Source organism: Aplysia californica, unplaced genomic scaffold (assembly GCF_000002075.1).
Source record: "Aplysia californica isolate F4 #8 unplaced genomic scaffold, AplCal3.0 scaffold00215, whole genome shotgun sequence".
NCBI lineage: Eukaryota > Metazoa > Mollusca > Gastropoda > Aplysiida > Aplysiidae > Aplysia > Aplysia californica.
Genome location: NW_004797485.1, coordinates 777746 through 792745, shown reverse-complemented (window position 1 = coordinate 792745; position 15000 = coordinate 777746). Strand labels below are relative to the sequence as shown.

Genomic DNA, 15000 nt, shown 5'->3' with positions numbered 1-15000 from the left:
TTTATGGCACTTGCAACACAAAAAGGTCATGTAAGTGCTGAAGATTAAAAGTATTACAAGAGAGTAACAAACATAAAAAAGGAGGAGAGATCAGGACAAAAGAATATTGAATAGGAAAGAAGGAGCAAACCACATCAGCGCACCCACCAACCACCCACATGACCTTATTGTGTGCTAAGTGCGGTAAAACATGTGCTCAAATTAAAAAAACCATGCCCCCAGCCACTGACCTTCACAGGAGATTCCGTCAGCACTCAGCCTCTTCCCCACCGGACACGTGCACTCAAAGCTCTGGTTGTTGGACACCTCTCTACAGCCACCGGCGCACGAGTGACCCGCACAGAGGTCAACGTCTGGGGGAAATAGCGAAAGTTTGGAATATTTGAAGGGCTCAATGGTGCAATCACAAACTGGAATTCCTGACCATGGTGAAATGGCATATTATGGCTACCTCAAAATTACAAAGTTTAATCTGAAATTTTTGGCCATTTTGAATGACTAAGACCATGAGGTCAGAATCCAAATGTACTATCTGATTTATAAAAATTGTAAGATCATTTGGAGTCGTTATCAAGACATTCAAAGAATTGCATTCGAAAAAGCTTGACATGATTTTAAACTCAAAATTTTTCTTGCCAAATTTCTCAAAACTAGGTACTGAGCAAATAGGTTTAACACCCCTATATTATTATCAACATCATAAACTAAACTTCAGAGTTTAACGCCCATCTCCAAAAGGACGGAGCCAGTTGGGAAATTCCTGTAAAGTGTCTTTCCCAAGGACACAATGTCGTACTGAGCTGAGGCTCTAACCCCCAAACCTGTTATCTCACGATTACGAGTCCAGTAACCTAACCACTGGGATACCTAGGCACGCGAATTCATGAGACTATCAATTCAAGAGATTGTAGACTCATAGCTTCATTTCTGTTTGACGTTTGGTTGATTACAAATGGTCTCCCATTCAACTAATAGTAACAATATATAACTACCAGTTAAATCAAAAATAAAGTTATGAGACAACAGGCTTTTGAAATTGATACCCTCACGATTTCCATGAGGTGATAACATTTGATTTTATATTGAACTATTCTGATGGTTCAAAATGAGCAGCAAAAAATGGCTTTGATATGGTGCTGATTGGGCATTTCACGAACACTGGTGTTTTTACCTCAACTCATAAAGATTTCATAAGCTTTCTTTTGGGCGAATTTTTTTCTGGTCACCCTGTTTAATATAAAAGGTATCACTCCCCATTTCTAGTTCTCCATTAGTTTATTTTGGTGGCCGGACCGCCAAATCAAATGTCCTGTTGAACGAGCCAAATTTGTTAAGAGCCTTGAACACTGTATAAAACAACCTGAGTTAAGAACGCCCCTTTGAGGATTCGAACAAGGGTCGTTCACACCGCAGTCAAGTATGATACTGCGAGTTCAATAAGTGTTGCTACCCCAACTGTGTGAAAAAAAAGGTTCACAGTCACAAGTTACTCTGTCTCCTATGCTTATCTCTATGTCAAAAACTCACTCACCGTCACTTAAAGATATTGTATCTGTTGTGTTTTATCTCTATGAAAACTCACTCACCATCACTTTAAGATATTGTATCTGTTGTGTTTTATCTCTATGTCATAAAGTCACTCATATTCAAAGATATTTTGTCAATTGTGTCTATCTCTGTGTCATAAAGTCACTCACCATTACAAGATATTTTGTCAGTTGTGTCAATCTCTGTGTCATAAAGTCACTCACCGTCACTTTAAATTATAGTATTTGTGGAGTTTTATCTCTATGTCAAAAACTCACTCACCTTCCAAGATATTTTGTCAGTTGTGTCTATTTCTGTGTCATAAAGTCACTCACCATCACAAGATATTTTGTCTGCCGTGTTCAATTCTGTGCCTTTCGGACAAAGACACTTCTGAAGTCCACCTACCACAGCGCACTGGTACGTGCAGGAACTGTTGGTGCTGCAGCTTTCTTCAGCTGCGAAAAAAATGGAAAAAAATGATTCACTCACAAATTGTACATAATATGTATAATGACAAAATCAAGTTAAGGAAAAGCCAAAAGTACACTTGTAGGTTTAATGTGAGGCGTTGAGGTTCGTGGTATAGTACAGATTGCAAATTTCATAGAGCTTGTTGTTGAGCGGGAATTTGAGCCACATGAATGCTATATATAAGATTATTATTATTATTACTATTATTATTATTATCATTATTATTATCGTTTTTATTATTATCATTTTCATTATTATTATTATTGTTTTTATTACTATCATCATTCCTATTATTATCACTATTACTATTATTATTATCATTTTTATTACTATTAAAATTATTGCTATTATTATTATCGGGTCTTTTTCTTTCTTTTTTCTGAATTCTTAAAAAAAATATCTCATGTAATGGACTGTGTAGCACTAAAAAGAGAAAGTATTCCATGTTGAATAATGGCCCCAAGCAGGTATTGAGAGCAAACAGGTCAGAAATTCAGACGTTTGTTTGGTTTTTAATCTTACACACAGAATGAGTGGTTTGATTCCCATGTGGGTTTTTTTAAATCGAGTTACTTCGTCGATGTACTAGGACGTTGTTTCCTTCTCAGTCCAGGTTGGCTGTCTGGAAAGGTTTTAGCAGCCTGCTTCCTCATTGGTCGCAGAAATGTTGATGTTGGTGTAAAACACCATTGATTAAAATTCCAGTTGAGCGACGTCGTGGTGAAATCAGGAGCTCGTCAAAATAATTTTTGGCTAAACACCGTTCATGGCAATAAAAAAATGCATTCCTGTGTGGATTTTACTGAAAAAAATTTAATCAAAGGCACAAAAAATGTAATGTGAAAATTATAATGCCATTTTAGCTTTGGAAATCACCAAACTTTAGCAGCCATTTTTTCCATAACAATTTATTTACCCTCTGACACCAGAAACCTATATTTCATTCAATCGTAAATATTTCAGTTTCCATTCAAAGTAGATGGAATTTTTTTTAATCAAAAAGAAAAAAACAAATGAAGGAAGTTTAAGACAATACAAATAAGTCCATATGCCCAAAAATGAAAAGCACCTGGCGATCGGTACAAGCGGAAATTGAAAAAGCGGGGACATCATGGAAACAGATAGAAAAGGATGCTCAGGACAGGCTTTGCTGGAGTAATGTTGTTGATGGCCTGTGCTCCACTGGGAGTTAAAAAAGGGCAAGAGAGAGAGAGACCTGTTTCCACCATATCGTCACACAAACACCCCAAAAATTAACATGCACAACGGGACACAAATATGAGCGCCTGATTTCAATGATTCATGACACAAAATACGAGAGTGCCAGATTCCAACGATTCATGACACAAAATATGTGAGTGCCAGATTCCAACGATTCATAACACAACTATTCAAGGTACATGGCATTTTTTTATCAAAAGAAAAAAACCACTGAACAAGCTTTGACATGACACAAATAAGTCTATATGCCCTAAAAATAATTGATAAGCACCCAATCCTAGGGTGTGTGTCATGACACAATTGCGAGCACCAGATTCCTCCAACGTTTCACAACACAAATGCCAGCGGCAGATTCCTCCAGCATGTTGTGACCCACTTACCCCGACAAGACAAGCCGTCTGAGTTGAGCTTGAGGCCTGTGGGACAGGAGCAGCGGTAACCTCCCGGGACGTTCACACAGTCTCCCTGACACTCGTGCTTCAGGGAACACTCGTCTGTGTCTGCGGCACGAGGGAAAAACAAAATGGCATAAGAAGAATAAAGACAGAAGAAAAACAAAACAACACAAGTGAAATAGCAATAGAAGAAAAACAAAACACCTTAATAGAAATAGCATTAGAAGAAAAACAAAACAATGTAAGAGAAATAGCAATAGAAGAAAAACAAAACATTATAATAGAAAAATAACAATAGAAGAAAAACAAAACATTATAATTTAAAAAATAACAATAGAAGAAAAGCAAAACATTACAAGAGAAATAGCAACAGAAGAAAAACAAAAATTCTTAAGAAAAATAACTATTCAATGATCAGGTGGCGCGGGTTTTGTTATTATTTTTTTAATTCCTCTCTAATTTTGTACAATTTTTTCTGTGAACTCTTTGTTTTCTTTTTCAAAACAAATTTAAGGCAGCTCATGTTCACAAAAATTAAGCTGAAAGGTGCTTGCTATGTAAAGGGTGGGCCCTTTTCTGTCGAACGCAGTAGACCCAAGTTCGATTCCCGAGTGGGAAAGATTTTTATCGAGTATCTTGATCTTTTGCTGGGATATTGTATCTCACTTAGCCCAGGTTCGCCCAATTTCCCCAAAAAGATCAATAAAATAATTATGATTTGTTATTATTATTATTATTATAACCCCAACAATTATACATACTCTCACAAGATTAGTTTGTGTCAAGGCACTGCACAGTGGTGACCAGCAAAGGCATCTTTGAGAAATTGTTCTGCATTGGAGTAATATGGCTTATATGTACGTATTTAAGTAGGTATTTATGTATGCATGTATTTATAATCACGTATTAATGTAAGTATGTTTGCCATTGTAATCCAAATTTCCCCATGGGGATCAATAAAATAAAATATATTAATGCAGTTTTTGGGACACCTGAACAACTAGCTCTCACTGGCAAAATTGAAGGCAAATGAGGCAGGGGTAGGCCCGGAGCAACCTTCTTAGAGAACCTAAACAAATGGGTACCGGGGAAAGATCAGGGAAACGCAGCCGGGTTGGTTTTTTTTAGCATCCGAGGAAAGGAATGAGTGGAGAACCATGATTGCAGATATCTGTCACAGATCTGGCACTGGATGATGATCAGCATCATTATAACCCTAACTATATATGTATCATACATACCCTCACAAGATCTGTTTTGAGTATGAGTAGCTAGCCAGACATACATACCCTTATACAACCTATTTTTTGTATCTACGCGTTTCCCCACCAGTCATACATAACCTTATACGACCTATATTTTGTATATACGTGTTTCCACACCAGTCATACATGAACTCACAAGATCCATTTGTGTATGAGTAGCTAGCCTCGTCAGACATACATACCCTTATACAACCTATATTTTGTATATACGTGTTTCCCCACTAATAATAATAATAATAGATAGCATTTGTATAGCGCATATCCCCACTCAGCAGCAGGCTCTATGCGCTTTACACTATATTATTACCCCAGCAGACCATAGAACACTCCGAAACATTCTCAGCTTCCCGGGAAGCATACAGTGCAAGCAGCCGATTAAGCGCTCAAACACTAACAAACTGACCAGATCTTTCGCTGTCTATAGCCGGGTACCCATTCCCACCTGGGTGAAGTGAGGAAAATTCGTGTAAAGTGCCTTTCCCAAGGACACAACGTCGGGCCCTTGACGGGATTCGAACCCACGACCTTACGGTTGCAAGTCCGAGAGTCTAACCACTAGGCCACCGACGCCACACTAGTCATACATACCCTCACAAGACCCGTTGGTGTAGGTGTAGCCCGGGAAACAGGAGCACCTGAAGGATCCCACAATGTTCTCACAGGCCTGGGGGCAAGTGTTCAGGGCAGGGTCAGCACACTCGTCCACGTCTGAGGATAAAAGTGAGGGGGGGGGGGGGAGAGGGAGGGGGAGAGGAGGGAGAGGGGGGGGGGGGTTCTTTGATTGTAGGTTTACAATTCCATAAATTGCCTGAGTATATTATTTATTTATTCATTTAATTGTTTATTTATTTATTTATTTATTTATTTATTTATTTATTTATTTATTTATTTATCTATATTCGTCCATTCATTTATTCATTCATTCATTTACTCATTCATTTATTTAATTATTCATTCGTTCATTCATTCATTCATTCCTTTATTTATTTATTTATTTATTTATTTATTTATTTATTTATTTGCTTGCTTGGGGGGGGTTTTCTTTTCCTTCATTTGTTTCTTGTGAACATGATTTGTCTTTCTTGATCTTGTTGTTCTTTCTCCTGACAGCATAAGACAGGCACATGTCTATGACTGTGTGTCTTTCACCGCCATCAACACAGTGGTGATGATTTAGGAGTCAGGCTGCTCTGTCCTTTACCAGTCAGTTAAACCGTCTCACAGTGAATGTTCTCTGTCTTTTGAGTTGGTCAGTTGTAATTGAGTGACAACTCTGTACTGCACCTGGTAAATGTATTACGGCACTCACAACTGCATAAAGTCACATGAGCGTGCAGGACTCATAAAACATTTTCAATTTGATATGAATTAATTTTGAATTTTGCTCGATGGCGGCCAATGCCTACTGTTATAAATTTTGGACAACCCAAGGATCTGTAACGAGCGCAACTTGAACACGGGACCTCCATGATTTTTTGCCCTATCTGAGAAGGCTAGGTTTAGATCTTTCCTACCATAAGATCAGGGGTGTGGCTGAAAGACAGCAGTTAGTAGGAACCAAGGAATAGCAGTACAAAGGCTGCAAAAAGAGTCAGAAGCCCAGAGGCAGGGGCAAAGTAGATGAGGGGGTGGGGGCAGAAAGTGGAGATGAAAGCAGATGACAGAACCTGGTTAGAGAACAGGAAAAGAGGTGAAAGGAGAAAACTTTATTGAAGAAAAGTTTTCACATCGCTGTCAGGTTTTGAATCTGGGACCTATAGAATGTGAGGCAAACACCATAACCTCTAGACCAAAAGAGCCCCCGAATAGGCGTTTATTATATTTATTGTTCACAAAAGCAAAAAACATGACGTTGATTCCTGTTCTTGAAAGGTATAAATACTTGATTGATTGTTTGGGGAGGGGGAGCGTGGGGGGGGGGGTTGTATGTGTGTGTGTTTGCTTGTTTGTCATTGTTTGGAGGGGGGTGGTTGCTGTTTTCTTAGTGATCACCAACACTGGTAAATGATCATCATACTGAACACTACAACAAAGATGACAAAGACAGTTTCAAAACAATAACTTACCCACACAATTTCCGTTGTCCAGTTCCAAACCGGGCAGACACTGACACAGTGAGGTGCCGATGAGGTTGACACATTCCTCCGTGGAGCGACACACTCGCAGTCCGCGCTCACACTCATCCACGTCAGTATCGCACAGCTCTCCTGTAGCACACACACACGCAAATACAACACACAAAGGCAAAGCTTGTTATAGGGTTACGATAAAATGGGTTTATGAGTCAAAAAACAAATATTTGCATCTATCTATCTATCTATCTATCTATCTATTTATCTATCTATCAATCTATCTATCTATCTGTCTGTCTGTCTGTCTGTCTGTCTCTCTAATATATCCATCCATCCATCCATCCATCCATCCATCCATCCATCCATCCATCCATCCATCCATCCATCCATCCATCCATCCATCCACCCCTCCCTCCCTCAATTCATCCATCCATCTATCTATCTATCTATACCTGTCACAACACTGAGGAATCAGATGCTTTATGTCAATGTTTCAACTCGTGGAGTCATTGGTATCATCTTAAAATTTGTTTATCATACTTTTGATTTTCTTTTTTATTGTAATCATCTGTCTTAAACAGAAGACATTCAGAACAAGCATGCACAAATCGAAAACATAAATTTGCCTACATGCCATAGTAGAATTGAAAAATCTGTAAGAAAAAGGAAATTATTCTTTTATTTTCAAAGTGATCCAAAACTTCGCTGACACATGCAGGAGACACGAGTTCCATTCCCGAGAACGGAGTATTTTTGTCGAATACCTCAGTATTTCAGCGGAGATGATATTTGTATAAAAATTATTCCACTCAGCTTGAGTCTGTCTTGAACATTCCACGTACTAAATCAAAGCCATTATCGCGTCCATGAAGTAAAAATAGAACCAAGAAAGTGGTGATGGATAGGACACACCTTCAGAAAGCCCAGCGGGAACATCACAAGACAGTCGCAGCAATGGAACCCTCAAGGAGCACGAGGAAGGGGTATGCCACGGGAAACATGGGTGAGATGTGTGGAAAGGGACATGAGAGAGATGAAGCTCACTTGGAAAGAGCTAGGAAGGATGGTCCAGGACAGAGATAAATGGAAGGAGCTTGTATGTGGCCTATACAGGGGTGGACGGCATTGATAATGATGATGATCGCATCCATGCGCATGCTTCATTTCACAGAACTACGACAAACCTTCATATCCATCTTTGCAGACACAGCCTAGCACAGGGTCGCACCGGTCCGCTCCGACAGAACACTTGCACGCCTTGTCGCACTCGATGCCCCAGTAGCCACCTGTGCAGGCTGAGAAAAGGGAACATTCGCAAGGTAGTGCATATGTGAAGCTGTTTAGTAAAGTTTAAATTTCATTGGGGAAGAATAAATTGTGTTTAAAATAAAGGTTATGTATGTAAGTGTATTTATAATATATAGATCTTTATGTCAACTATTGGCATCAGTGGTACGATAATTAGTCTCATTGTCGCTGCACGCAAGAGGCAGGGGAAGCTCGTGGGGCTAAAAAGTGGGCGTGCACAATTATTAAGCTGTCGCAGGCAGAAGATAGTCAAGGGCATAGTGAAAGGGGGGGGGGGGGAGTATAATTTTAGGATCTTTGGGTTGGTGAGGGAGGCCCTCGTGCTTTTATTTTCCTTCTTTTTACTTGTCGCTTTGATTTCTAGAACTTAATTTGTTTTTTAGCAGAACATCAATTTCGTTCATCCTGCATTAGAACTCAATACTGAAGTAATTACTTTCACCACTCCACTACGAAACCATTCAAAGGCACTACTCATAAGATGGTGACTTAAGTATATCACGTTCACCTCCCTCAGGTTCACGGTCACAGAGTCACTTAAAATAGTGGCAAGACAATGAACCAATCACAATTCACTTGAGCATTCCCTTGAATTGCTCCAGGGCTCACATAATTATTTTAGACTGCCTACTGTGGACTATGTTTCGGCACTATTCGACAGGAGCACATTTGAGATGTGCCATCTTATTAATATTAATGTACCGCCAAACTTGGTACGAGTGTCGTCATCGCTTGGGTTATCCCAAAGAGTGATTTATAGATCAGGTTACCACTGTTGACTAATACCCTATTATGCCAAGTTAAACAATGTGGACTTTGGCATGGCATAGTAGATGTTTTACGGCACTATAGACACAGAAATGGATATAACATGTAGCTAGTGTCTGTTTCTGGCTTCTTATATTTTATTATTGTGGGTGTTTTACGTAATAAAACATTTTTAAAATGTGGACGGCACTGCACGACCGCGCTCTATGGACGAACCACGCCTGGCAAGAGGCATGAGTTGAATTCCCAGGAGTGGGAATCTTTCCTATTGAGTACCTTCGTCTATCTGTAGGGAGTCTGTACCCCACTCAGCCGGGAATGAGACAGCCAGTCTCCTGAATGATCTAAGATCAAAGATGTGTCAATCCAGACAGAACAGGTTTATAAGCACTCCTCTCGACAGTTTTACAAAGAGTTTTACAGCACTTGCAACATAATTAGGCCATGTAAGTGCTGAAGATTAGAGATTTTTATTTTAGTTTTCATATTTTTACACTTTTGAAAATATATATGGAGTAAAATATGAGTAAAAGAATAAAGATAGAGGTGAATTTTTTTTATAATTATTATTTCAAAAATATAAAATATTAACGCAATATCCAGATTGCCGCTCAATTAAGCGATCGTTAAAACGTGCAGATTGCTCGTAACATGTTTTTACAATAATAACAGGAGAGCCAAAAATCTGAATGTTGTTACCAGGAAAACCAACTCTTTGCAAACATCCTTAGTCAATATTTTTAAGAATGCAATTTTGATATCATTAGCATTTCCTTATTATCTTTCAATCGAAGGATGTTGAGGGGGGTTTTTTGTCAACAACATTTAGATTTAGTTTTTTGGCTATCCTTTATAATTGAAAAAATTGTACAGATTTTACTTTTTAAAATGACTGCAGAGATTGATGAGGATGATAGATATTGATGGAAAACAAGGAGCAAACCACACCAGAGCATGCACCAACCACCTACGACCTCTCGACACACCCGTTATGCAGTGTTCAGCTCAAAGACGTTCCAGAAAGTCTCCTCACCTATACAAGATCGTCCATCGTTGTCGAGTTTTTTGCCAGCCGGACATGCACACTTGAACGAGCCCTCCGTGTTGTTGCAGCCAGACTTGTAGCTGCACAGGTTCAGGTGATCATACTTGGGGTCACACTCGTTGATGTCTGGAACAGCACAACCACCCAGAACTTGTTAGATAAGGTTGTGGGGGTTTGTTTGTTTGGTGGTTTTGTTTGTTTGTTTGTTTGCTTCTTTCTTTCTTTCTTCGTGTATTTATCCGTTTGTTCATTTTATTTATTTATCTATTTATTTATTCGTTTGTTTGTTTGTTTGTTTGTCTGTTTGTAAGTTTGTTTGTTTTGTGTTTGTTTTTGTGTATTTATGTTTAAAAAATATCTATTTATTTATTCATTTATTTATTCATTTATTATTGATTTATCTATTTAATCATTTATTCGTGTATTAATTCATTCATTTATTTGTATATTTATTCCATTATCTCTATTTTTTGGGAAGAGGGGTGTTAGTTATAGTAAGATCTGGATAGCATTTGCAACATAAATAGGTCATATAAGCTCCAGAGATTACAGGTGTTACAAGAGAGTAACATACAAAGAAAAGAAGGAGGAGAGATAAGTTTAGTTTAATTTTAATAAGGTTTTACAGTGCTCGCAGCTGCATAAGGTCATATGAGCGCCAAGAGGAGGATATCAACAGAGAAGTCCAAATGGGGAATCAGGCTTAGACACTCTGCACACCTCTCTAGCCTCAACAGCATGAAATCTGCTTTGACTATCAAGGCACCCCAGTTCACAACAGAGTGACAAACATACCTAATAAGTAGAGGAAAAATGACGATAATACGGATGAGGGGAAAAAAGGAGCAGTTTCCCCCTATGTTGTTTCGGCACAGTATGAGCATGACATAAATAAATCAACCTATTTCAATTCTACAGTGCTGAAGAGCATGTTTATATCCCCCCTTTGGGAATGGATAAAAGACATTTCAGTTAGTAGCACTGCCCTGAAAGGGGGGGGGAGGAGAGATAAAAATGACAGGTGCTTAATTCTAATTTCAAAGAAAGTGCAAACCAGCTGACAACAATGTGTACAGATCTCATTGCCCAAGATCTGCAAACAGACAAACAGATTGACAGGAACACAAAAACAGCAGGGTATTAGGAGGACAGACTACTATATTTACAGTACCTCCACACATACATGCCCAGTTAGCTGAAAATTAGAGGCGTTACTAGAGAGTAACATAGAAAGAATAGAAGTAGCAGAGATAAGAACGAAAAATGTTTGATAGGAAAAGAAGGAGCAAACCACACCAGAACACCTATCAGCCAGCAATATTTATGATTCCAAAAATAAAAAATAGCATAATTAAAATATTAAAAAATAAATAAATAAATAAACAAATAAGTAAATACAAATGGAAATAAAATAACCTCCCCCGGGAAAAAAAACAAAAAATAAAAGCAGCAGACAAAAAACAAAACAGAACCCACTTACCTTGGCAGTCGATCGCAGTGGTCAGTTCATAGCCACTGTTGCAGCCACAGGCAGCAGTACCATCAGAGTCCGGCTTACAGAAGTGCTGGCAGGTCAGGTTGGCCTCGGCACACAAGTCTTCCTCTGAACAGTGCACCGGGGAGGTCACATTATATGTTGTAGCAGTTCTATCTTAGCGAGAGAGTGAACGGGAGAAAGAAGGGGAGGGAAAGGGAGGGGGGTACAGAGACAGAGAGAGAAAGAGAGAGAGAGAGAGAGAGAGAGAGAGAGAGAGAGAGAGAGAGAGAGAGAGAGAGAGAGAGGGGGGGGGGAAGAGGGAGAGAGAGTGAGAGGAAGAAAGATGAAGAGAGTGAGAGAGAAGGGGGAGTGAGAGAGGGGGAGAGAAAGAGAGGGAGATAGATAGATAGAAAAAGAGAAAGAGAGAAAAGGAAGTATAAGATTGCTCTGCTTCCATGAATATGGCTAAGATCGAGTCCAAGCTTGAAGTCTTACTGAAACATAGATCTATAATGAGCACGAAGCAACAAAAGCACAATACCCATCAGCCTTGATTGTTGGGAAATGGTGGAGGTCTAAAGCACATCTGACATTTTATTTCTCATAACCCATATTATAACACCCTGAAGGTAAATGGGTGCTACCAGAAAACTAAACCCCAACACATTTTTCCGTAGCCCATCACCCTCTCCTCCCCCCCCCACCCCCCAAAAGAAAAAAAACACCCGCAAATTATCATTACCAGAATGCATTATACGTAGGCCTAGTGAAATACTAAGTATTGAAATTCAGTTGGCGTAAAAGAGATGATAATAATATATCGTATCTTAAACCATGTAGACCTATATCTAGAGTCTATAGAACCGATATCAACCTCACAGACTTCTGTTATACACATTATGTGAGATTCATTTCTTTACCTCATCTGTATACATGTATCTGCTCTTCCCATGTCCCATGTTGTAAAGTAGAGTAATCATGATGTAACATTATAAGTAGCACTTTCAGTATTCCATAACGAGTACTGTAATGGTTAGTCTGTCGGTGTCTTTGAGAGCAAGAAAAGAGCAACACACACACACACACACACACACAAGAGAAACAAAAAAGATATCTAGCATACGGCAGCACAAGTCACAATCATGTAAAGTTTAAGTATTATATTAAACTCTGGAAAACAACCCGAGAAGTTGTTTAATTTATTAATGTTTAATGTTGTTGGTGATCTTGGACTGTTCGCAAATAGAATACATAACATCCCAAACTACAGGATCTCCTATGTCAAGCTCTTCCTCCCAGCTCAACAACAGACAGTACACCACATATAGCCTACTGCAGCATACAACTTTTGAAGACCTCCATCTTTGTTAACATGGTATTGGGTGCAAGACACATGCTCAAAGGCTTCCGGATTAATAACAAAAACAACGAAAACAACATCAGCAAAAAACAACAATAACAACAATAAGAACAACAAGAACAACAATGACAACAAAATCAACTACAGGAATAACAACAACAATAAGAACAGCAACAACCACAACAACAAGTACAACAGCAACAACAACAATAATAATAATAATAATAAATAAATGACATTTATATAGCGCTCAACCCTGATTAAAGTACACAGGCTCAGAGCGCTTTACAATACAGTACAACGCACAGCAGTAACATAAAACATTGTGTTCTGACTAAATAGGCGAATAACTTTAGCTGTGCATTACACAATGGGGGTAAAAAAAACAAACAAGAACAACAACAACAACAACAACAACAACAACAACAACAAAATCCGGCGGTAGGCATCTCTTCGGGGAGGATTCAACGAGGTTTTACTGCCTCACCCATTACCCAAGGAAGGCGGCGGCCCTGGCGAAGAGCACGCTCTTCGGGGCTCCAGAAATTTCGAACGGATAGGCTACCACACACACACACAACAACAACAAGTACAACAACAAGTAAACAACAACAACAACAGCAACAATAACAACAACCCCTCTATCCTTCTTGACAGATGTCCCATAACCGTTGCGTCACCCCTCATGTTGCCCCCCCCCCCTCCCCCGCCTCACCTAGCACGCAGCTGGCTCTGTCCTGGCTCAGCCGGTAGCCAACCACACAGCGACAGTTGTAGGAGCCCACCGTGTTCACACACTCCTGCTCACAGCCCGCCGCCTTAGAGGTGCACTCGTCAACATCTGGAGGGGAATCAGAATCATCATCATCATCATTATAATAATGATAATAATGATTATAAAATAAAATGATAAAAATAATAATAATAATAATAATAATAATAATAATAATAATAATAATAATAGTAGTAGTAGTAACAATATTAATAATAATAATAATAATAATAATAATAATAATAACCATCATCATCATCATCAACATCATCATCATCATCATCATCAGAGCTTCACTGATGGATCGGCTGTCGCAGGATAACGTAAAGGTGGAGCAGCAGCAGTGGTGATAATGAATGATGAACCACCGTGAACAGAAATCATTAAAACTAAAGGTGCATTCCTTACATCATCTTATGACGAGGAATGCCAGGCAACGATGTCTGCTGCACAATGGATTGCCGACAATTGCCACAGTAGAACCAAATGTGCTGATCTTGACTGACAGTCAATCCCTCTGCAAAGGACTGCTAGGCAACAGCTCGGACATAAAAGATTTGCGCCGCAAGTTCAGTGAAGCCACAGCCACAATAAAAATCCAGTGGATTCCAAGCCATGTTGGAATCAAACGAACTGAGGCAGCAGACCAAACTGCTAATGAAGCCACAGAGATGGAAGGAGACAGACGACCAACAACATACAAACGAGTCTGTCCAATGATCAAGAGGGAAATCAGAGACCCTCTATGCAGAGCTAAGTACCAGCACCTGGAAGATGTGTCCTATGGGTACTCCAATAAGCGTGAACAAAATATCACATGTCGCTGGGACCAGGTTGAGCTAGCGAGACCGCGGTCGGACCATCATTGGAGCTAGAGATGGTATAAAAACTTTGTAAATGAAGAGCTCAGCCCATATTGCTGAAGATGCGGCCATGAAAAGGAGGATGTCAAACATATGTTTGAATGTCCAGGAACAATGGCAATTCGAATGGAGTTATTTGGATGAGTGCAGGTGCCTCTAAGCATATTGACAATGGAGCCGAAAAAGAGCCTCGCTCTTGCTCGAAGATTTCTTCATGGAGTCCCCCAGGCCCATTAAGGAAACAAATTTTTTTTAATGATCATCATCATCATCATCTTCATCATAGTTTAGTTTTAGTAAGGTTTTAGGGAACTCGCAACTGAATACGGTCGTACGAGCGCCAAAGAGTGGATGTCAACTGAGAAGTCCAAATGGGGAATCAGGTTTACTCTGCTCACCTCTCTAGCCTCAACTGCACAAAGTCTGCATTGACTATCAAGGCACCCCAGAAAT

At 39.4% G+C, this 15000-nt stretch overlaps 1 protein-coding gene across 1 annotated transcript in view; it reads right to left on the bottom strand.

Moving 5' to 3' along the window:
• LOC101848972 overlaps positions 1-15000 on the bottom strand; it is a gene marked incomplete in the record, with an annotated part of 113683 nt that overhangs the window by 28946 nt on the left and 69737 nt on the right. Inside the window, 9 exon segments of the mRNA XM_013083170.2 lie at positions 231-353; positions 1863-1985; positions 3603-3722; positions 5471-5590; positions 6949-7089; positions 8139-8249; positions 10064-10201; positions 11556-11678; positions 13628-13753. Coding sequence (XP_012938624.1) covers positions 231-353; positions 1863-1985; positions 3603-3722; positions 5471-5590; positions 6949-7089; positions 8139-8249; positions 10064-10201; positions 11556-11678; positions 13628-13753 — 1125 coding nt within the window.